Genomic DNA, 23,933 nt, shown 5'->3' with positions numbered 1-23,933 from the left:
CGTCAGGTTTGACCCCCAATTATCCTTCCTTCCCCCACATCCGGTCCCTCTCCAGCACCGCCTTCTTCCACCTCTGACGCATCGCCCATCTCCGCAAATACCTCTCCCCAAAAGCCGCTGAAACCCTGGTCCATGCCTTTGTCAAATTTCGGCTGGACTACTCTAACGCCCTCCTCGCCGGTCTCCCCTCCACTACTATCCATAAAATCCAACTCATTCAGAACTCTGCCACCCGCACTCTCACCCGCATGAAACTCCGCTCCCCGATCACCCCAGTCCTTGCCAGACTGCACTGACTCCCTATCCCAGAGAAGATCAACTTCAAGATCCTCACCCTTGTATTCATGCCCCTGCACTCCTCTGCACCCCCTACCTTTCTGACCTCCTCTCTCCTCAGCACAGTTCCCCTACCTTCGTTCCTCCAGGTCTGGCCACCTCCTTGTCCCCCGAGTCCTCCGCTCCACCCTCGGTGGCCGTGCCTTCAGCCACTATGCCCCGAGGCTCTGGTACTGCCTTCCTCACTCCCTTCATCTCGCTCCCTCCCTTCCCATTTTCAGGTCTCTGCTGAAGATCTTTTCGACCGCGCCTTTGGTCACCTTCCTCCCCTCCCCCTGGCTTGGTCCCGGGATCCGTTACTGTAAAGCGCTCTGAGACGCCGTCCGGCATGGAGGACGCAATATAAATCTAAGTTGTTGTTGTTGTATGTTACTGGTGTGGTACCAAAACAGGGTCTACTGAACTTGGTCAAACCTCAGGTATCATTGTTAACACAGTATCACTTAAAAATGAATTGATCTTATCGTGCCCCTGTACTCCACATTTGTCGGTGATTCACTGGCGCCACTTGTTGGAGGTGGTTTAAGCAGTAATACACTACAATAGGTGAAACGTACAGCAGTTCCCAACCTATTCTCCTTTCAACAACAACAAGATTACATTTGTATAGCGCCTTTCATGTCGGGAGGATGTCCCAAGATACTGGACAGAGTACAGCATTTCAGACCTTTCAAAGTTCTCCCGCAGTCTATTGCATGACCTGGATATTTTGAATTGAGTATATTTAATATTATTGAACAGATAAACAGCGCAATTGTTTGTTATTTTTTCCATCCTGATTAAAATCACCCCTCGTCCACATGGCAGATTCACTCCCAGCAATATAAAGGCAGCAACATTCTCAGGCTATAAGACTAGAACTGCAGTTACATGTGACAGAATAATGTGCTTTTTTCTTGGTTTACATGAAAGATGCTGAAGAAGATGTTCCTTGAAACTTTGGATATTGCAATCTATCAGAAAGATAAATGGAGGTTAGGAGTCCCACAGTTTTGTTGCTGATGGAAAAATGGATTGTGAATCACCTGTAGCATAAAATCTTGATACAGAAACTATGCTATAGTGCATCTGAGACAGCTGCTACTACATCAATTTAAGAAAACTATCAAAAGCATTGTTCCAGTTTAACTGTAATCTCTATCTCCTTAAATGGGTGCAATATTGTTTACTCTGATATCAATAGCATGCTGTTTTGTAAGTATCAAACTGCAACATACCTCGTTATAACACTTTATAAATTAATTTACACATTCAATGATGTAAAATGGCAATGTCAAAAACACAGCACTTAAGTTGTGTATGTATGCGAGTGAGAGAATATGTTTTGCCCACAAAATATACAGTCAATTCACTTTACGGTATATTCTGTGAAGTGCTTTGAGAAATCTCGACGACGTGATAAGGCGCTGTATCAAATGCAAGGATTATTTATTATTATTATTATTAATGGTGGGGGTACTCTAGAAATAATCCACCATCTCCATGGATACCATATGAAATTCCTTTTTACAATATGAAGCACAGGAAGGATTCAAGAACTAAAGATCTCAATTTTCACCTTCATTCAGCCCCAGTATTTGTAACAGAAGTAACAGACCTCTGATTACTATGTAACCTGGAATAACATTATCCAGATGGATGCAATATTCCTACTGTTGACTCACTGCACACTGCTTCACAACTGTTCCTGGCTTAGTATATTGAGTTTTTGTATTATGTTGCATTCAACTTTTATGGATTTCTTCCTTCCACATAAACCATGATTTAATTGCCAATAAAACATTACAAAAAGAACCAGCTGATGTTAAAAGCTATTGTAAGGATGACTTCCAACCACCACACATCAGTGTACTTGCCTCTTAACGCATATAGAGGACTTTTCATGGTCAAAGTGTTTCATAAGATCCAGACAACAGTGGCAGCAAGAGGCCAGAAAGAGAATAATCCTGATAATTTTTCTCCTCCACATCTCACTGGTACCTCAGTGGGGACTAAATTAGATTGTTGAGAATCACAGAAATTCGCAATTATATTTGTAACTTCCATATTGTCCACATAAAAGCTCACTCTCAGCATTATTCAACCTTTCCAGATTCCACACAGATAGATTTACTATCAAAGAATGGGACAGTGTCTTCAATTAAAGGCCTGGCTGTAGCTACATTTATCTCAAAGATTTCTACAACAAACTCCTCGGGTGGGGAAGGGAGGAGAGTGAATGGAGTTTAGACCACCTTCGCTGAACATTATTATGTGCCAATTTGACTAATTGCACCAAGCGCTTGAGATGCTACCCCGTGTGAAGGGCGCTGTATAAATGCAAGTTGTTGTTGTTGCAATCAATAAGATAAAGGACAGCAGAAAAAAGAACACATTTCATGTCTGTTTGCGAGATCATTTAAGTGAAATTGTAGGCTTCAGATAACATAATCCAATCAGTACTTTCAGTCCTGCATTTTTTTCAAAATTTTTTGAAATTTTTTTCAAACCTTGCACGAGGTTTGAAACATATTTCAAAATGTACCTTTGCACTTTTATGATACATATTTTCTGTTCTCCTTCTGCTAGCTTTGCCCAACTGGAATGTATCCTTCAGTGTATCCTTCATGTCATTGATTGCCCTAACCACTTCTTCTCAAACCTGGCAATAATCACATTCTCAAACAAAAAAATAATTCTGCTCATTGAGGCTGCTATTAATATCTCTATTGTAGTGTTGTTGAAGTGAACATTTTGCTGCACTTGTTGTACTGTTTTCAATGCCCTCTCAAGATGAAGCTTTTCAACTTTAAATTATCCTTCAAGCTTATTTAAATGTGAGTCACTATAAGTATCAGACCAGTACAATTGGATAGTGACGCTACTAAAGTTTTCGCAAATGTTCGCTACTCAATGTATATTTCAGTGTTTAGAGGATTAAATAATTCTATTGGAGGTTTTTGTAATTTGCCCAGATTTTTCCATAAAAGGCATGATAGAACCCACTGTGAAATTCTGATTTACAACCTATTGAATTACAAAGATAGCAGCTTTCTGTCTGCAGCGTGATTAGTTAAAAGCATTTCTGGTGTCTTTGGGGACTTCAGTGTATCCTTCCTGTGTAAAGTGTTGCTGACAAGTGTTGCATCATCCTGAGAGCATCATTAGTTTTGGTCTTAGTGCACAGTAAAACATTTACTGATAAATATTTCTCACTCAAGGGCAAATGTGATTATTTGGGTCAATGTTTTCAAAATATTCAGATATCCATACAACAGATTCATTGCATTAGTAATTGAAAATTAACTTACATTTGTTAAGTAACATTACTCAGAAAAGAGTATCTGGCATCTTTTCCCACAGAATGAATTATAACCAGATTCTGTTACTTTCACCTAACATTCTGATTTATTATTTTCATGACAACAACAACAAAATTACATTTCTATAGCACCTTTCATGTCGGGCGGACATCCCAAGTTGATACAAAGGTGTGTATTAAAGTGACTTCTTGTTCCCTATTCTGACTGACAAATTATTCTCATTTAAAGAAAAAATAAAATCAAGGAAGGAGATGGAAATACATGCAATTATTTAGGTTCTCCATTCTATCTTAAGGTTCTTTTAAAATTGCTTTGGATTTAATTACAGACTACGTAGTCACTCAATCCACGACTGTTTGTGGGACACTGTTGTGCACAATTGGCTGCCACGTTTCGCCCACAAAATATACAGCTAATTCACTTTACAGTATATTCTGTGAAGTGCTTTGAGACGTCTCGAAGACATCAAAAGGCCCTATATCAAATGCAAGTATTATTATTATTACATACTATAATAATCTTTGCATTACTACTATCCAAAGAGTTTCTGCCTCCTTTTGTGGTAGCAATGAGCCACTTCTAAGCAAGAGAATAACCAGATCATCAGTATTTACCAATGTCACCCTCAAACTATTTGAAGTGGATTTGCTTTCCTCACTATCAGAAATGTCTCACCTTTGCTCTGCACTTCATCCACATACTGTAGCTGAAATGTGGAACATGATACTGTATCTGGCGAATTGAGCATCTGAACCAAGATTCTACAACTCTATGTGCTTACACTACACTGAGACACAAACTGATTTACCACTAAACATATTACTTGAGGCAATGGAAGATCAAAGATATATTGTGAATAGTTTGTTTTCTAAAAATAAGTATGAGCAATGAAAATAGTGTAAAGGAGGGTTTTTAAGTTGTGCCTATAAATAATATTTTATTTCGCAGTTAAGAAAACTAATGTTTTCAGACTGATGATTCATTCTATGGAACAGTTCATAATTTCATCTTCTTACAAAGCTGTTTACAAATCTTACCAGCCTCTTGAAATATGTATAAACAGATTTACGTGAGAAACAATTACATTGCAAAGTGGTTTGGAAAACCTGTTGTGGATTTCTTGTAATTAGTTGCTCAATAATTTACCTTCTGTTATCAGGAGAGGCTAGAGAAGTTAGGATTATTCTCCTTGGAGCATAGAAGGTTAAGAGGAGACTTAATAGAAGTTTTCAACATTATGAGGGGATTCAATAGGGTGAACAAGGAGAAACTGTTTCTACTCGCGGGTGGGCTGGTAACCTGAGGACACCGATTTAAAATAGTTGTTAAGAAAAACACAGGGGAGGTGAGGAGAAATTTTTTCACACAGCGAGTTGTTTGGATCTGGAATGCATTGCCTGAAAGTGTGGTAGAAGCTGATTTGATAATAAATTTTAAGAGAGAAATAGATAATTATTTGGAGAGGACAAGTTTGCAGGGCTATGGGGAGAGAGCGGAGGAGTGGGATTGATTTGGATAACTCTTTTCAAAGAGCCACAGACACGATGGGCTGAATGGCCTCCTTCTGTGCTGTGTAATTCTATGATTCTATGAATAATACAGTGGCAAAATGTCTATTTCTAGATAATTCTGTTTTTGTTAATTTTGTGACCATCTTCCATTCCATGCTGAATTTCTGCTTCACATTAAAGATGCTCTATCTCTACTCCAACCTTTCCCTCAAAATTCTCCTTATCTACCGCCCCCCCCACAAGCCCTCCCCCACCTTTATCTCTGACATCTCCACCCTCCTATCTTCCCTCACCCTTTGCTCTGAATGCCTCCTCATCCTTTGCGATTACAACCTTCACTTCACCCCCTCCTGCTCTACCTGCCCTGATTTTTCTTCCCTTATCTCCTCCCTCAATCTCTCCCTCCACATCCACTCCACCACCCACGTCCACGGTCAGCCCCTCGACCTGATGATCACTCGGGGCCTCACCATCTCGGCCCTCACCATCATCGACAAAGCGATCTCGGACCATCACTTCATCTCCCTTAACTCCTCAATCCCTCTCCCCACTGCCACCCAAGCCACCTCCATCTCATACCACCCCTCGAAAAAAATCTCTCCCCCCCCCCCCCCCCCTCGGCTGCATTGGAGTCATCTGAATTCCTTCCCCGCTGGGCATCCTTCCGCAATGACTTATCCTCCTCGGTCACTCTTCTCCACAGCTCCCTCTCCTCCACTTTCGATTCCCTCGCTCCTCTCTCTTCCCAAACTGTCTCCTACTCATGCAAATCACCTTGGTACACCAGCCACCTCCGCTCCCTTAAAGCCCAGGCACGTTCCGCTGAAATCTCAGTACACAAAACGTCACTCCAGCACATAGCACAAGTTGAGTCTGTCTACAACTTTTCTTCAATTCCAGACACTTCTGATGTGGAATTGCTTCATCTGCTCTCAGCACCTTCTTGACAGCTCAACTGACATAAAGAACTAAGCGTCTTAAAGATTGTCCTATTGTTCCTACAATTATTCTGGCAACAGTAGTTACTTTCTAAGTGTGTTGTGACTGTTCTTAGCTTTTGATATATCTTACCCGCGTTGAAATTTGCAGTTGGACAATAGCACAAGTTAATGGAGGAAAATGTTTTATGACATGAGACTTCAATAGAAATTCATTTTAATTACATTGATTACATTCAGCCATATATGTCTAAATGAGGACCTTATAATTTGGAGATATAGATGTAAATAAACCTTCACATAAACATCTCCACTCTTAATGAAATATGTGCACACCAAATTGATAGATTGTGTAATCTCCATCAGCAGTCCATTCAGTACATGGATGTAGATATTTGATCCCCCCATCCCTTAATACTGCATTGTAGACAAAGTCACTCCTGATCACATTAAAAGCTCTTATGTTAAAGATCATATAATAATCCTTGCATTTTGATATAGCTTTTTCAGGTCTTCTAAACATCTCAAAGCGCTTCACAGAATATACTGTAAAGTTAATTGACTATATTTGTGGGTGAAACGCAGCAAACAAATGGTGCACAGCAGTGTCCCACAAACAGTCGTGGATCGAAGTGACCAGCTTATTATTGTTTTTTTTCTTGAGGGATTATTATCAGGCGTGTGGAGTAAGGAAACTTACCCAAGGTTTCACCCTGCCGGGAATCAAACCCAGATCTCTCACTTGCTCGGCAAGTACTCTAACCACTGAGCTACACGACGCCATATGAAATCCATTCAGCATGGAAAGATCTTTTATTTTTCAAAATTGATGAAACTTTGTATTTGTTAAACAAGCACCAGAATATTATGTTTTAGACATTTATAATATTGAGTTCTCCAAAGCAAGAACCCAGAGAGTGGTGATATAGGGAATGTCATCAGACTGGGAAAATGTTACCAGTGGAGTTAGACAAGGGTCTGTTTTGGGACATCTTGTTTAATATTTTTATAAATGATCTGGAACTAGGAGTCGCAAGGACAGTGGCTAAGTTTGCAGGTGATACCAAGCTAATAAAGGTGATAGATTGTGAAGCTGAACAAGATAGCTTACAGAAGGATTTGAACATACTTGGAAATTGGGCAGATCATTGGCAGATGAAATTCAATGTGCAGAAATGTAAAGTACTTCACATGGGGACAAAAAATCCTGAAAGGAACTATTATTTGAATGGAAGGAAAATAATATGTATGAAAAATGAAAAGGACCTGGGGGCTCCTGATTGACAATAAATTGAAGCTCTCCCAACAATGCTGTGTGTCGGTGAGTGAAGCAAACCAGATGTTGGGATGCATCAAAAGATCAATAGCAAGCTGAAATAGTGGGGTAATCCTGCCACTGTATCAATCATTCGTGAGACCATACTTAGAGTAGTATGTGGAGTTTTGGTCGCCACAGTACAAAAAGGATATTAGAGAAATCGAGAAGATACAGAGGAAGGCAACCAAAATGATTGAGGGAATGGACTATGAGTAGCGACTAAGTAAATTGGGCTTGTTCATGCTGGAAAAGAGAAGATTGAGAGGCAACATGACTGATGTCCTTAAGATTCTAAAGGGGCAAGACAATATATAGTAATATAATAATAATAATCCTTGCATTTGATATAGGGCTTTTCACGTCTTCCAGACGTCTCAAAGCGCTTCACAGAATATACTGTAAAGTGAATTGACTGTATATTTGTGGGCTAAATGTAATATATATAATATATGTAATATAGATTACATTACATTTAACATTTAATGTAGATCATGACAGACTGTTTCAATTTGTCCAGAAGAGTAAAACCAGAGAACATGGCCTGTGATTGAATGGGGGGGAAATTCAGAACAAATCTACACAAACACTATTTCAGTGAGCGAATAATGAACCTGTTGAACTTAAGGAGACAGTTGCAGCAGGAAGTGTTGATTCTTTCAAACACAGATTAGATAGTTTTCTTTTAGGAAATAATATTATGGTATATCGTACATAGATAGTTTGGGACATATGTGGATGGACCACCAGGAAGGTGGAAGGCAAACTAGATGGACCTTGGTCTTTTTTCGTCTAGCATTTCTTATGTTCTGATGTTATTGTTACCAAGTTAAAAGGACTGCCAAGTTGTATGCAAATAAGCTTAGTTTGTCTGATCACAAGAGTAGTTTAGGGTGAAGGAGGCACTCAGCCCATTCAATCGTATCCTTCCAGAATAAAATCTAACTTTTGTCCATTTGATATCATTAAACCAGTTTTGGACTTGCTAGTTCAGTTCCTGAGATAGGCAGGTCCAGAATGCTCCAAGGCACTGCTAACAGAACAGGATCATTGGTAGGACTTGAAAGGACAGACCAGATACTGCGGGCAGATATCCTTCCCACACAGCTCCTGTTAATCCTCCAAGCCCAAGCCTTAAGGAATAGAGTGGTCCTAGCTGGACAAGCAGTGGGAAGCTTGCCAGCCAGTGCTATCAATGGCAAGCTATGTGGTTTTAGCTGGTTAAACTCCAGCAGTACCCCAACGCACACTCTGGGATCCGCACGCCTTGGCTCTTGCCTCCTTTGCCTAATACTCTTCGGAAGAGATGTCTTTCAGCTTCCCCCTCGTCAAAGTCCATCCCGTCCATGGTGTGTTTGTGACCAAGAAGCGAGAATACTACCAACTGAGCCAGGCTGACACATGGCTCAATATAGCTCAGTTGCATGTCATACTAATGATCCACTCACATACAACATGTTGGAGGCCATTTGAATAATACATGCAATCACACTATAGCATTGTGGCAATTTGATTTAATGGAACCAGGTTTTGCAGGCGCTACTTTTAAAAAAATACAAACATTCTGGGACAAATTAATTGCAGTCGAAAAGATACCTATGAAACTTACATGAATTGTATGTTATTCCCAGTTTTACAAATTGAGTAGTTGCCCTGTTTTGCATTATGAATGGTGACTTAGCAGGCCAGCACAGATTATTTTCAACTTTGAAAGCTTACCTTAATTGGATACTTTGCACTAGCTGCTTTCATATCACAGATGTGCCTCACCAGTCAAAGGCTATGTATCTTACAAAAGCAACAGACAGCTACATCTAGTATCAAATGTATAGATTACTAAGGAAAATATTCCTTAGGCTGAACAGAAAAGAACAGAAATGCTGGAAATCCACAGTCAATCAACATCTTAAAGATAAAAATCGATAGAAATTGTTTTTGATAAAAATGTTATTCTAGGTTTTTCACTTTCAGATGCTGACTTATCTGCAATGCATCGCCAGCATTTCTGTTATTACAGATTCAATTTGACGTTTCTCTCTTTTTTTCTGTTGTTGTCCTTGCAATACATTTTGCTGATGACATCAAGTTTCTTAATCAGATGATCTTATAAGGAGGATAAATAGCATTCATAAGATCTCACAAGAGCACGAGAGGTTAAGATGAAGCCACGTTTGATATAATTGTTCCCACCTTCCCAGAATAGTCACCCTGCCAAACTGTTTTCTAAATGAGTCCAGCGTTCTAGCGTCAAGCATAATTTTTAGAAACCCATTTCAGTCCTTAATTACCCTTTGTCTTAAATATTTTGTGGTGTCTGTCCTGAAATAATGCTAAACCTGTGTTCTCTGGTTCTGCTGTCTTGGCATATTCAAAGTACACCAAGTTTTGTTTCTCAATCGCATTTAGAATCTTACCTCTATAAGGTCCCCTCTGAGGCTCCTTCTTTCAAAATTGAAGAACCCCACTTGTCTTAATTGCTGCTCGTAGCTCATTCTTCCACCACTGGACATCATTCTCGTTGCTCTTCTCTAGACTATCTTTAGGGCATGCGCTTACGTTGTGATGTCCAGAACTGTACATGTAATACGAGGTGCAGCCTGACCACTGTACAGTTGGGAGTATTATTACTGGAAATCTGAACTCAACTAATTTGGCAATACTATACAATACTATACCATTCATTTTGTGTTGTTCATTGCCAGCTCACACTGTTTTGATATGTTAGGCGATGAATCAACTAACACTCCTAGGACTCTTTGAGCTTCTCTTTTGGCAAGTTCTATCCCATCCTTGGAGTGCATGTATCTCCTGTTTTTACTTCCTATATGCAATACCTTGCATTTATCTGTATTGACTATGACGATAAGTTCTGGAACGGCAGACAGATTTTAATGTAAAAATACAATTAATACATATTGAAATATAAAATATAAAACACACAAAATATTTTATAAGAAATTATATTCGTACTTAACAAAGGACTATAAAAAGGAAGAATCATTTTAAAGGAAATTATACATATGCATAAAAAAGGATATTAATGGAGAATGGTCAGATGAGTAGGATTAGATGAAGTCCCTCATGTGATGAAAAGTGCAGATTTGATAAGCCTAATGTCCTATTTCTGGTGTTTCCTGTGTATGTAGGGTGCACAGCAAGTGAGGTGAGTAGCACTTCCTGAGGATTGGCCATAAGAAGTGATTGCAATGGTGGTCTGACGAACCAAAACTCAGCAATTATCTAGTGCAGGAAGCCAACTAGTTAGTATCAGAGGCTGGGTTTACTTCCACACTATACCTGCACTATAAGAGAGACAGCTCTATATTGAAGGGTGCTATAAAAGAGGTTCCCCATATTTGATAAATGCCTCCATTATTGGTGGCAGCGCTAACTGTTCAGCGCTTTGGGACATCCTCCCAACGTGAAAGACGCTCTATAAATGTAATTTTCTTGTTGTTGATGGTGGTGGTGGTAATCTCATTTATGGACAGACCGTTGGTAGTATAATTCCACAACCGATATAAGAGCTTTATGACATGACCATGTGAGGGAACAGCAAGAGAGGATTTGATGGGAATAGAATAAATGCGTTCTTGCTCATATGTTATTAGGATTTTTTACTTATGTCAAAACTTGCTCATGAATAACCAGTCTCTAAAGAACATTCAGTTTAGTTTTTTTTTGAAAAAGAAAATGTAACACCGAGTTTAGAAAATGGTTACTGGTAGACTTAGGACATTTTAATACTGACTTGTCAAATGGTTCCTTGGTATTGACTAATCAAGTTCCTCAAAAGTTATCCAATATATACAGAAGAATAATAATGATAATCCTTGCAGTTGATATGGCACCTTATCACGTCTTCGAGACGCCTCAATGCGCTTCATAGAATACACTGTAAAGTGTATTTTATAAAGTGTATTATATACAGTGTATAGAATACACTGTATATTTTGTGGGTAAAATAATGGAAATTTGGAGTGGGTCATAATCCTGTAAATTAATATCAAGATTCATTTGATGCCCCAGATCATAAGAACAAAATACACATGGTTTATAGATATCCATCTGAACCAACATATTACATTATAGCTTTTCACTCATTCTTTTAGCTTCCAATTTTTATTATATACATTTGATCTCAGTAAAACAAAAAGCATGTTAATGACCATTGATTGACCAGTGTGAACTGTCATTATATAATGCACCATAATCTCTGTAATTTACAGGAGGATACACTGGGAAATTGTTTTGTGATAGAGAAGAAAAATATGAAGCTTTCATAACTGCAGCATATCTCATAACATAATGCAACCAGTTTGAAACACAATGGGCCGTTTCTTAGGACCAATTCAAGATATCTGTGCGCTCTTAATCACTTATGCATTAGAATTTATGATCATGAGCTAACTAGTACTTGGCAGTGCTCCACAGGATTTACGCAGGCTCATTTACATTGCTGCCTAAGGCAACTCTGGTGCAATTTGTTTCACATACAGTGAAAGGAACAAACATACCATTTTTTACTTAGCAGAACAGCTCAGATAAGTAAAAACTCAGCTGGATGTAAATTGTTGAATAAAGCTTATACAGTTGCAAGAACAACAAATTGCATATATATAGCGCCCTTCATGCGAGGTAGCATCTTGGAACGCTTAACAGCGGTGGAATCTGACATCGAACCAGGGGTAGGGTGGATGTCACTGTAGGCAAAGACGAAGAGTAGGTCTTAAGGCACAATCTGAAAATGGGGAAGGCGGGGGCAAGGCGGAGGAGTTGAAGGAGAGAGTTCCAGAGTATTGGGATATGGCTTCTGTCTTGACATTCAGCTGCAGGGAATTTGCACTCATCCAGCCCTTGATGTCTGACAAACAAGCTGACAGAACATCAGGGAACCTAGAGTCACAGCTGGAGAAGTAGATTTGGGAGTACTCCAATATAATATGTATTCAGCATACTTATGTGCCCTCCATGGACTTGCACCTTCCTACCTCAGTGACCTGCTAACCCCTTATCAAGCTGTCCGCATCCTCAGCTCAGCAGGCTCTGGCCTGCTCCATGTCTCCCGCCTGCCTTAAAATTTAAGAACTTACATAATATAAAAGTCCTTGGTTTTGATACAATGCCTTGTAATATTGTCCCAAAGCGCTTCACAGGATTTACTGTAAAGAATGGTGACTGTGAACATGAGAAATTGTTGTTGAATTTCAGGCCAGAATGCTTGAATGTTTATTACCAGGGGATATAGTTAGAGAAAAAAGAGGTTGTTGAACTGTGTTTTGGCAAGACTGGGAACAGCCCTGTTTTAGCTAGCTTTCTTCCTGCTGTTCTATCTTCTCTCAATAGATGTTATAAAGCGTTCTGAGACGCCATCTGGCAAGAAGAGCACAATATATATGCAAGTTATTGTAGTTGTTTTATATAACTCCTCTATCAACAATGTCATGCTCATTCACCCTACCTTGCAGATCTTTCCCTGTGAAATATTTTACAATCTCATAGCCGTCGTCTGTTCTCAGCTGTATTTCTATCATGTAAGTAACGGCGTCTGATTTGCTGTATTACGGGAATTACGTCTGTGTCCGCGGTCCCCTCCTCTTCGACCTCCACATGTTCCCCCTTGGTGACATCATCCACAGACACGGGGTCAACCTCTACATGTACACGGATGACACCCAACTCTATCTCTCTGCCTCCACCCGCGATTCCAGGACACCTGACGTCCTGACAGACTGTCTGTCTGACATCAACTCCTGGATGAGAGCCAACTTTCTACAGCTGAACGTCAGCAAGACCGAGGCCCTCCTGATTAGCTCGTGCCAGAGCCTCAGCACCTCAGGCACCGACAGCATCACCATCCAAGGATGCGCACTCCACCTCACCGAGCCAGTCAGGAATCTAGGTGTTTTGTTCGATCCTCAACTGTTCCCTTCTCCCCCATATCCGTGCCATGATCTACTCTGCCTTTCCCCACCTCTGCAACATTGCCCGACTCTGCCACTGCCTCACCCCTCAGGCCGCCAAACCCTCATGCATGCCTTCATTACAATCGGGCTTGACTATCTCTCCACAAGCTGCAGATCATCCAGAGCTCTGCAGCTCGTGTCCTCTCCCGCACCAGGCTCCATGATCCCATCAGCCCCACCCTTGCCCGGCTCAACTAGCTCCCCATCCCTCAGAGAATCGAGTTCAAAATTCTCGTCCTCACCCTCAAGGCCAACCATGGCCTTGCTCCCTCATACTTCTCCGACCTGCTAAGCCCTTATCAACCTATCCACTCCCTCTGCTCAGCAGGGTCCATGTCCTCTGCCTGGCCCGCCCCCCCATCGGTGGTCGGGCTTTCAGCCTCCCTGCCCCCACCCTATGGAACTCCATCCCACATACATTTCGCCTTGTCCCTCCCTTGCCTCCTTCAAGGCACGCCTCAAGACCCTCCTTTCGACCGTGCCTTCGGCCACACTCCTACCCTCTCTGCAATCCCTGATCCCAAGCCTCCCCACGCTCGGGTCCTAATCCCTGACTGCGCCTTGAGATGTCCTCCTGACGCGAAAGGCGCTTTACAAATGTAATTTTGTATGATATTGTAATTATTAATAAGGATTCTAACTTGCACAAATGGGGACTCTTTCCAGTAATTGGAAGTACTTTACACCAAGCCCATGAGGACTATGCTATGGATGCAATCTATTTCTAGAAGAGTTCATTTTGTTTGACAGCAATTCTAAAGGGATTTCTTATTAAGGAATATGATTACCAATGCCCCAAATTAGACACCTTCAAAAGTGAGGTTGATAGATTTTTGGTAGGTCAGGATATTAAGGGATATTGAGAGAAAGCAGGAAATTGGAATTGAAAGGATTAGTTGAGGTATAGATCAGCCATGATCTAATTAAATGGCGGAACAGGCTTGGCTCGAAGGGCTGAATGGCCTCCTCCTGTTCCTATCTTCCTATGTTCGTATGGCACAATGTCAATATTTAAATTGGCTGCATACAATAGCTATAAGCAAATCAAATAGCTGACTAGGGCGGCAGTTTTGTGGGAGAAGGGATAATAATAATAATAATAATAATAATAATGCTTGTATTTGATAAAGCGCCTTATCACATCTTCTAGACGTCTCAAAGCACTTCACAGAATATACTGTAAAGTGAATTGACTGTATATTTTGTAGGCGAAATGTGGCAGCCAATTGCACACAGCAGTGTTCCCACAAACAGTCGTAGATTGGGTGACCAAATTATTATTATTATTTATTTATTTTTGAAGGGATTATTATCCCTGGAAAAGTGATCCACCAAATTGAATTTTTTTTAAAAAAAGAGAAAGCCAATGAATAGAGCTGATGTAAGACCCCAGTGGGCGCATCAAGAGACCTATGAATGCCTTTACGGTGCGGTCACAGATAGAGAGGAGGAAAATCATGGAAATTTCACTGGACATACACTGAGATCTCCAAACATGGGTTTGAAGTTTTTGAAAGACTTTGATAAGATCCCTTTTATCTGGGAAGCCGAAAGACTGCAAATGAAGCATGGTGGACTATCCAGATTACAAGTACAGACCAAGAAAGAAGGCAAAAAGTGCAAACAACAAGCCTGGAAAGAAAAGCGAAATGATCAACACTAAACCCTCGGCTAAAAAGAACAGTAACAGTAATGGTAGCATTAACAAACACAGCAAATGCACAATATCATCTTGGGTACGAATACCAAGTCTCCCGATTCCTCACCAGCATCCGCAATCACTACTTCTAACACGTACACTACAAGTCAATTTACAAGCCCCACTTTTAAGTACCTTGTACAGAAGAAACTGAAAGAGAGGCGGTTGAGGACCAGGGCACAACCTCCATAGCTGTCGTACCAGCCAACCCAACCCAACCCTCAGGTCGTGAGCCAAACCAACTAAGATTTGATAGGAGAGGCAGAGGCGAGGGCCCCAGATTTACCATTAGACCAGCAAGTGATCTGTGATCGACCTCACCGACTTCTAAGGAGAAAGGAGGAAGAAGAGAGGCAGCGCCCTGAAGGTTTGCCCAGAGCGGCAGATTGTCTTGAGTGGCCTCCGCCCTGAGCCTTCTCTGTTGCAGCAAAAAAAAATCCAATTTATCAGGATGCTCCACAGAACTCTCATCCGTGGTTCCACATTAATGAATCTCCACTGAATCCTCTCCCATCATCAATTAGTAAGAAGATACTTTTCCAGCCACAGTAGCTCTTCACACTCTGGGTTTGATGCTTCAGCTGAATGAGCATCAGTGCAAGGCCAGAACCAGTTTGATCCAGTTTAGTCTGCACGATACTTAGAAATACAGTATTATAATAATAATAATAATCCTTACATTTGATATAGCGCCTTACCACATCTTCGAGATGTCTGAAAGAGCTTCACAGAATATACTGAAAAGGGAATTGACTGTATATTTGTGGGCGAAACGCGGCAGCCAATTGCGCACAGCAGTATACATTATTTTAACAAATGAAGTCAACCTCTAAATAAAGTTGCACTAATGATTTCCAGTGGGAAATCTCAATAAATTTTAAGTTATTTTTTGTTAAGATCATTCTTAATCTCCAAAGCACTGAATGACATTGTTGTGTTCTAAAGACAGGCATATTGAAAGCATGTACAGCACCAACTGCTGCTACAACACTATAACTTGGCAGATTTTTAAAAGTTTCCGCTTCCCCAATTTCAGTAATGGCAAAGGATGAACTAGTTGTAACTATGAATGTGCCGATTTAAATAATTTACTGATCAGAACACAAATTACTTTCTGGAGTCCTTGTAGCTCAGTGGATAGAGCATTCGCCTTGTAAGCGAAAGATCTGGGTTCAATTCCCAGCAGGGTTTCCTTACTCCACACCCCTGAAAATAATCCGTCAAGAAAAAAAAATTATAAATTGGTCACTTCAATCCACGACTGTTTGTGGGACACTGCTGTGTGCAATTGGCTGCCGCATTTCTCCCACAAATATACAGTCAATTCACTTTACAGTATATTCTGTAAAGCGCTTTGAGATGTCTAGAAGACATAAAAAGTGCTACATCAAATGCAAGGATTTTTTTTTATTTATTATTTACTTTGTTCAGTTATTCTTTTACAAGTGTAGCCCCTGCAGGTTCTGAAAGCAATTTACACTTCTGATATTTTTGCAAATAATTATTGCTCTAAACACAAAGATGGTGTTTTGTGCCCCGATGCATGATTTGAATAGTAAATGAGAATCTTTTAATAACATTAATATTTTCTTAAAGTGGCTTTGTCATTTTTGAAAAGAGTTTGCAAACCGTTTTCTTTTGCCACTCTATATTATAAATTCATGTCAACATGTAGTACTTCTTTGAGAAAATGTCATTGAATACCTTGTGCAGAAGGTTATTGTAACAATATGACATTCAGTGTTCCCAGCTTTTCTTCCACCCAGAATAACATCAGAAAAGACCTTCAATGCCATTTATTCACAATGAATTCATTGTGTTAACATTTTTCCAGCACTTTTTGTAATGTTTGTAGAGCATCAGATAACAATTTGTAAACTAGTCACGAGTTTTCTCAAGCATTATATATTTCTTACTTTTTGACAGGTTATAATCGTAACTGAAAACATGGAGTTCAAGTGTACTATTGAACTATAATATTAGTTAATATTCATGATCCTTGCATTTGATGTAGCGTCTTTCATGTCAGGAGGACATCTCAATGCACAATAATGTAAAGTGTGTTAGAATTTCAATACCCTGACATTCCCAAATGGGTGCAACAAGTTAATTCAATATAGACAGCATCAATTTCAATCAATAATTACAGAGTCAAAGAAAACAGAATCATATTAGCCAATTTGCCAACCCTGGACAGTAGAGCACATAGCGAGGCAAGTCTCAACGTCTTACTCTTAATTCCATGCTACTACTGCCCCGTTTTCAGCATAAGCAATCCTAATTATAGTGCGTTGGTTTCCTAATCATGAGTTACAGCTGTCTTCAGAAGATCCTTACGCATTCCTGCACTCCCTTTTTCTGCCCAAGGTTTCACACAACTGGTTCATACAACAACAACAAAATTATATTTATAGAGCGCCTTTCAATTCGAGAGGACGTCCCAAGGCGCTAGATAGTCAGGGGTCAGCATCCGAGCATGGGGGAGGGGTGGGGTAGGGGTGAGGGAAAGCAGGGAGGTGGGAGGGCGACCAAGGGCACGATCGAAGAGGAGGGTCTTGAGACCGGCCTTGAAGGAGGTAAGGGAGGAAGAGAGGTGAAGGGACTGCGGGATGGGGGGATGTGGGGGCAGAGAGGCTGAAAGCTCAGCCATCAATGGTAGGGCGGGTCGGACCGGAGACATGGAGCAGACCGCTGAATGGAGGGAGTGGGCAGGTTGGTAGGGAGTCAGCAGGTCAGAGTGGTAGAAGGGGGCAAGGACATGGATGGCCTTGAAAGTGAGAACGAGGATCTTGAATTCGATCCTCTGGGGAATGGGGAGCCAGTGGAGTCGGGCGAGGGTGGGAGTGATGGGGGTCACAGAGCCTGGTGCGTGAGAGTACACGAGCTGTAGAGTTTTGGATGATCTGCAGCTTGTGAAGGGAAGAGTTGGGAAGGCCGATGAGGAGGGAGTAATCGTGCCTTGAGGTGACGAATGCGTGGGTGAGGGTCTCTGCAGCCTGAAGGGTGAGGCAGTGGCGGAGTCTGGCAATGTTGCGGAGGTGGTGGTAGGCAGTGCCGGTCATGGCGCGGATGTGGGGGAAAAAGGACAGTTCAGGGTCAAACAAGACACTCAGGTTCCTGACTGGCTTAGTGAGGTTGTGTGTGCAGCCGTGGAGGCTGATGCTGCCAGTGCCTAAGGTGCGGAGGCGCTGGCGCGAGCCAATCAGGAGTACCTCGGTCTTACTGACGTTGAGTTGGAGAAAGTTGGAGAAAGTTGTCCCTCGTCCAGCACTTGATGTCGGACAGGCAGTTGGTCAGGACGCCAGTAGTCCTGGAGTTGAGGGGGAGGCAGAGAGATAGAGTTGGGTGTCATCCGCATACTTGTGGAAGTTTACAAGAAATCTGCGGATGATGTCACCGAGGGGGAGCATGTAGAGGGTGAAGAGGAGGGGACCGAGGACAGAGTCCTGAGGAACACCACACGAGACAGTGGGGGGAATGGAGGAGAAGCCGTTAGCTGAGACGAAGTGGAGGTGGTGTCAAAGGTAGAACCTGAACCAGACAAGGACAGAACCGTGAAGGTTGAGGTGGGAGGAGAAGCGGTGGAGGAGGATTGAATGGTCTATGGTGTCACAGTCTCATACCAGTTTAAGCGGACCTGGCCCTTATTTGGAGTTGGTCTGCACAAACTACAAATCATTATTTGTCTTTTCGTCCTTCACCCAAACCAGACAGAGTCAGTTCAGGATGGCCTGTTAACATAATATTTACAGCAAACCCTCCAAATAAGGTCATCCCTCATGGTCAACTTAGACAAAGGCTGTATACAAACCTACCATTATTTTATCTAAATGATACAGTTAAAGTTCTTAAAAGTTCCTCTATATACTTAATTGTTTACATGTAAAAACCTATATTTTCTAACAAGTGTACTGACTGTGCACTTTGTAGGTGGACTAGAGATATAGAATCAGACGTTGCAGCACAGGAGACCACTCTGCCCTTTGGCCCAACGCTTCAGGCCTGGAGCTAACCATCGTAATTCTAATTTTCTGTCCCCTTCACATACACTTTGATATTGTTCTTGAATTCTTTATCTAATTTCTGGTTAAATAATCAGAATTTTGTTAGCTGCTTGCTGCAAAGGATTCCACATTTTAACAACCCTTTACGTAAAAATGTTTCTTCCAACATCCCCTACCTCTTCCAGTGACAATATTGATCAATGTTACCGAGTTACCAACCCGTAGGAATCTCCTTACATTATTTATTTTTTCAATTGCTTTCAGAATTTTGAAATCCTATTAATCATTTCAATATTGTTTACCTTTTAATATTTTGAGCTACAGGAGATATTGTTTCACATCATTCTCTGGTGTGAAAGTCCACCTTTCACCTTCCTCTAAAAATAGAAACGAAGTACAGTCTAACCTTGTTACAAAATGATGGTTTGGGTGCAAAATATAGTTAGTTAGTAGTTTCAGTTCATCAGATCTCTGTTGATCTCACATATTTGTACAATGCAGGAAGCTGGCAACTGCTCAGGTGAGTATTTTTAGCAGTTGCTGGGAAACCAGTAGTTACCACGAGTCTGTGTCTGTGGGCTATGCCGAGGAAGACAAGCAGCCAGTGCCAGAAGCTGGAATATATACTGCGGGTTCACCGAAGTGCGTTATAACAAGCACCGACTGTACTTATTGAACTTCTCCACATTCCTTCATTCAAGACTGGTCTCTGGTTCCAAGTGATCTTTGGTGGAGCTGAGAATTCACATCCCATTCCAGACACAGGGACATTTCCGTGTGTAGGTATTGTGGAACCCTCAGTCTGGCTTGGATGTTCTTAAGCATGATGATGATTTTCTGCATGTGTCAGACCTCATCTGACCAAAAATAAAGTGCGGTTTACACCAATTAATGAATATCTTTGACAGATTCAGGGTACTTCTAATTATGCTCCCAACTGTGATATGACACTGTTGAGTGTAATATCCTAAAAACTGTTTCTTTGTTTTATTCTCAGGTGGAATGGAAAATATAATGCTGCATACCTTTAGTCTGGTCCACTATACCTACATAGTACTCACTGGAATGCAACACGCGAATGGAGCACCGGTGTCACATATTTATAGAGATAATGAATTTGAAAGCCCAGACATGCAAGGTCCTATCATTAATTTTAACATACTCGATGAGAACGGTGATATTGTTGGTTACTCTCAGGTATGTTGTTAGGTTTCCATTTCACCTCATGTTTTCTGCACTTATTTAATTAACTAATTTAGTGTGCACTGCTGCAAAGAATATTCAGATAACTTGGGCCACACATAGGTAACTATGTCAAAGGTTGAGTAGAACTTGGGCTATTCTTTAAAGCTGAGAACGTTAAGGGTGGTTTCATTAAAGTGTTTAAATAATGGAGGGAACTAACAAACTAGGTGAGTTCTGATAGAGAGCGATCTAAAACATTAGAGCTCAACCAGTTAGAAATGAGGTCAGGAGACATTTCTGGAAACAGAGTGCTGTAAAATGTGAAAAATGCTGCTCAAAAAAGGCTGTTGATGCAGAATCAGTGGGAATGTTCAAAAGGTAGACATACAGATATTTGGAAATGATGGATATAAAGTGGTGTAGAGAAAAGACAAGGAAATGGGATTTAAAAATCTACCATGACCTAATAAACTGTTAAGAACAGACTCGACAGGCTGAATGTCCTCTTGTTCTTGAGTTACTCTAAATAGATAGAAAGAAGTAAACATAGACATAATTTACTTATCATGTAGCTTGCTTATAGTGCCTTACCCTGATTGTAGTGCCCTATCCTGCTTATAGTGCCCTACACTGCTTGTAGTGCCTTACCCTGCTTATGGAGCCATACTCTGCTTAAACGTTTTGAAGTGCTTCACAACTAATTACTGTTATTTGTTGTTTCGGTCGGCAATAAAAGTGGTAGAAAATTGTACTTATACTTTGAAAAATGACTATTCTGAGCAAATAATTGGAAAAAAACCCTCCCAGCAAAACAATCTTGTACATGTAATTTGTATGTACATAAATGTACATACGAATTACATGTACAAAACCATGTACATGTAATTTTCAAAATGTCTAAAAACATCAAATAGCCATAATGTGATTGAAGCGGTTTTAATAATAATCCTTGCATTTAATATATCACCTTTTACATCAGAATCAAAGCACTTCACAGGATACACTATAAAGTGGTGTGGCTATGAAAATTGTGGTCAAATGTAGCTGCCAATTTGCACACAGAAATGTCCCACATACAGCCAAAGAATAACTGACCAATTTTATTTGGGTGATTGTTGGCCAGGTCATGAGGAGAAACTCCCTATTTAAACACAATCGGTGTAATATATTACTAAATTAATTTGGGAAGTCTAATAAATAAAGCCATGGTATTATGTGTATGAAATTCCAAAGCCATTTTTGGGAGGAAATAGCAATACCACCACAAAATCTGTAATTGAATCATATTAACTGCTTGCTCACTATTGGTTTACTCAGGGATTTGTAACTTCATTGCAATATTGAAGGCTGTGACATAATGGGATGTTTGGAGGAGTGAGGTTACATTCTAACTGGTAGTGATAAGAAACCAATCACATTTCCAATATTTCTGATTGCTTGAGTCCTTTATATACAACAGTGCTTTATATTGTGCTTTAGAAATTTACAGCACCGAAGAAGGCTATTTGATCCATTGTGTCTGAGGGTGCTATTAGAGGGACCAGGTGCAGGGAAACCCGGCTGATTTTTCTCCTCCCTAACCTTTGGAAGGCCAAGGCCAATTTAGCCACTCCATGAGACCAGTACACTCAGCACAAACCAAGATTTGAACTCGCGAGTTCCTGGTCCATAAGCTGCAGCTCTATCCATTTAACCATTCACAATTTTATTACAGCACTGGTTTCATTTAATTTTGTATAGTGCTTTCATGTTGGGAGGATGTCTCAAAGTGCTATACCAAATGAAGTGTATTTGTGGGCGAAAATTAAAATAAGATGTGGGCCCCATTAAATGTGTATGTGCATTGTAATATTTCGCCCACAAAATATGCAATCAATTCACTTTACAGTTTAATCTGTGAAACGCTTTGAGATGTCTTGACAACATGATAAGGCGCTATATCAAATGCAAGGATTATTATTATTATTGTCAGTAGATTGTCAGTTAGGCCTAATATTCCAGCATTGTACATGGGCAGAACAAAGAATTGACATCAGCAGGATCTGGATGTTGGCCATTTTCTTTTGGTATTGGAGCCAGCGACAAGCAAATTGGTTGGCAATATGTATGTGCAGTAAAATCTATAATTAGAATTAGCAATCTTAGAATTTGCAATAATCTTCTAACTTTATTATATTGTCTAATCAAATATAACCTCACAAGATACCTATTTTCGCCCACAAAATATACAGTCAATTCACTTTACAGTATATTCTGGTTTGAGACATCTCAAAGACATGATAAGGCCCTACATCAAATGCAAGGATTATTATTATTAGTTAATAATATGGACTGTGTTCTTGAGACTACCTTTTGCACAGCAGAATTGTGAGCTTTCAGGTGAGTTCTTTATTATGGTGTAGAAAGAATTATGTTTATGAGAAATTAGAAGTAATTTCACAAATGATTCCAATAAACTAATTAGGAAATTCTAGAAAGTTTAATGAGATAAACAAAAGATGATATTCTAAAGGTCTTTTCCATTCCGTATTCATTTATGGATTTTTGCAGCAGATGCTTATTGTTGCCAAGTAACAGGATGTGCTGCTGTTTTATTAGAGAGTTATGTGCTCTGCTGCTTGAGTACAATTTACACACTGATGTCAGCAATTTAATCCCTAGGCCTTACACTTCCCCAGATCATTCAGAAATGACGTAAGGATTAAACATCAATAGGCAAGTCTGTTTTAAAGAAGCATTTCGGGGGGTGGGGTTAAACCTTGGGCTGAAATTTTGTCTCAATTTGGACTAAAGGGAGAGAGGAAGAACAGAGAATTTCTCCTCAACTTAATCCTCAACTCTCCTAATAACTGCTTAGTTGGCAATGACATTAAGAAGACTATACTGTGCTACTGATGCTAAATACTTCTGGCGGGAGGAAGGGAGATTGGCATCATTTCTATGTATTTAGTCAAAACATTGCAGTTTTATTTCAGTTCCTGTAATGATATCTATGGTTTGACGTTAGAAGCATGCTTTGTAAATACTGTGGAGTGTTTGAAAATGCACTAGTGGCATTTAAAGATGATGGCAAATGCCTGCAATAATACTGCCATGACATCAGTTTTCTGGTGACTGATCCTTTTTTCCTCCTTGAGCATTTCTTTAATTATTGCCAAGAGCACAGTATTCAATAAGAGCTTGCAAACATTTCAACTCCTTTTACTATGGGGAATTAAAAAAAGTGCTGTTATGAATCGTAAGTGCATATAAGATATGAACCTAAAATAGTTTAAGAAATCCCTGTAGGTGATTTATTAAAGGAAGTAAAAGAATAATAATGCAGTCGTTGCACTTGTTCTTTAACATACCAAAACAATTCAAAACACTTCACTCAATTAACTACTTTAAAATGCAGTAACTATTGTTAAATTAGCAAACAAATTAGATTGAAAATAGAATCTGAATGCTGTTGTGATGTAATTCTCTCTTCCACAGTAATATTCATCAGCATTTCAGTGAAGTTTCCTTTTTTTNAAGGAAAAATATCCTGCAAAGCATCACTTGTTCTTTATAACTGGAGATACATCAATGAAGGTTAACCAAACTCATTGATTATGATTTTAAATTCATAATGGTGGCCTTGTAAATTTTGAAGATGTTAATTATCTTCACAATTATACAGCAAATAGACTTTT

At 40.1% G+C, this 23,933-nt stretch overlaps 1 protein-coding gene and 1 non-coding gene across 2 annotated transcripts in view; both read left to right on the top strand.

Annotated features, from left to right (window-relative positions):
- Positions 1-23,933, top strand: part of mocos (molybdenum cofactor sulfurase) — a 155,383-nt gene that overhangs the window by 65,980 nt on the left and 65,470 nt on the right. Inside the window, exon 6 of the mRNA XM_007897447.2 lies at positions 20,069-20,268. Coding sequence (XP_007895638.1) covers positions 20,069-20,268 — 200 coding nt within the window. The remainder of the gene's footprint in view (positions 1-20,068; positions 20,269-23,933) is intronic.
- trnat-ugu lies at positions 16,187-16,265 on the top strand. Its single transcript has one exon. It is a non-coding gene; the product is annotated as a tRNA-Thr (tRNA).

Source organism: Callorhinchus milii, unplaced genomic scaffold, assembly GCF_018977255.1.
Source record: "Callorhinchus milii isolate IMCB2004 unplaced genomic scaffold, IMCB_Cmil_1.0 Scaffold2, whole genome shotgun sequence".
Lineage (NCBI taxonomy): Eukaryota > Metazoa > Chordata > Chondrichthyes > Chimaeriformes > Callorhinchidae > Callorhinchus > Callorhinchus milii.
This window is presented reverse-complemented; position numbering and strand designations above follow the sequence as displayed.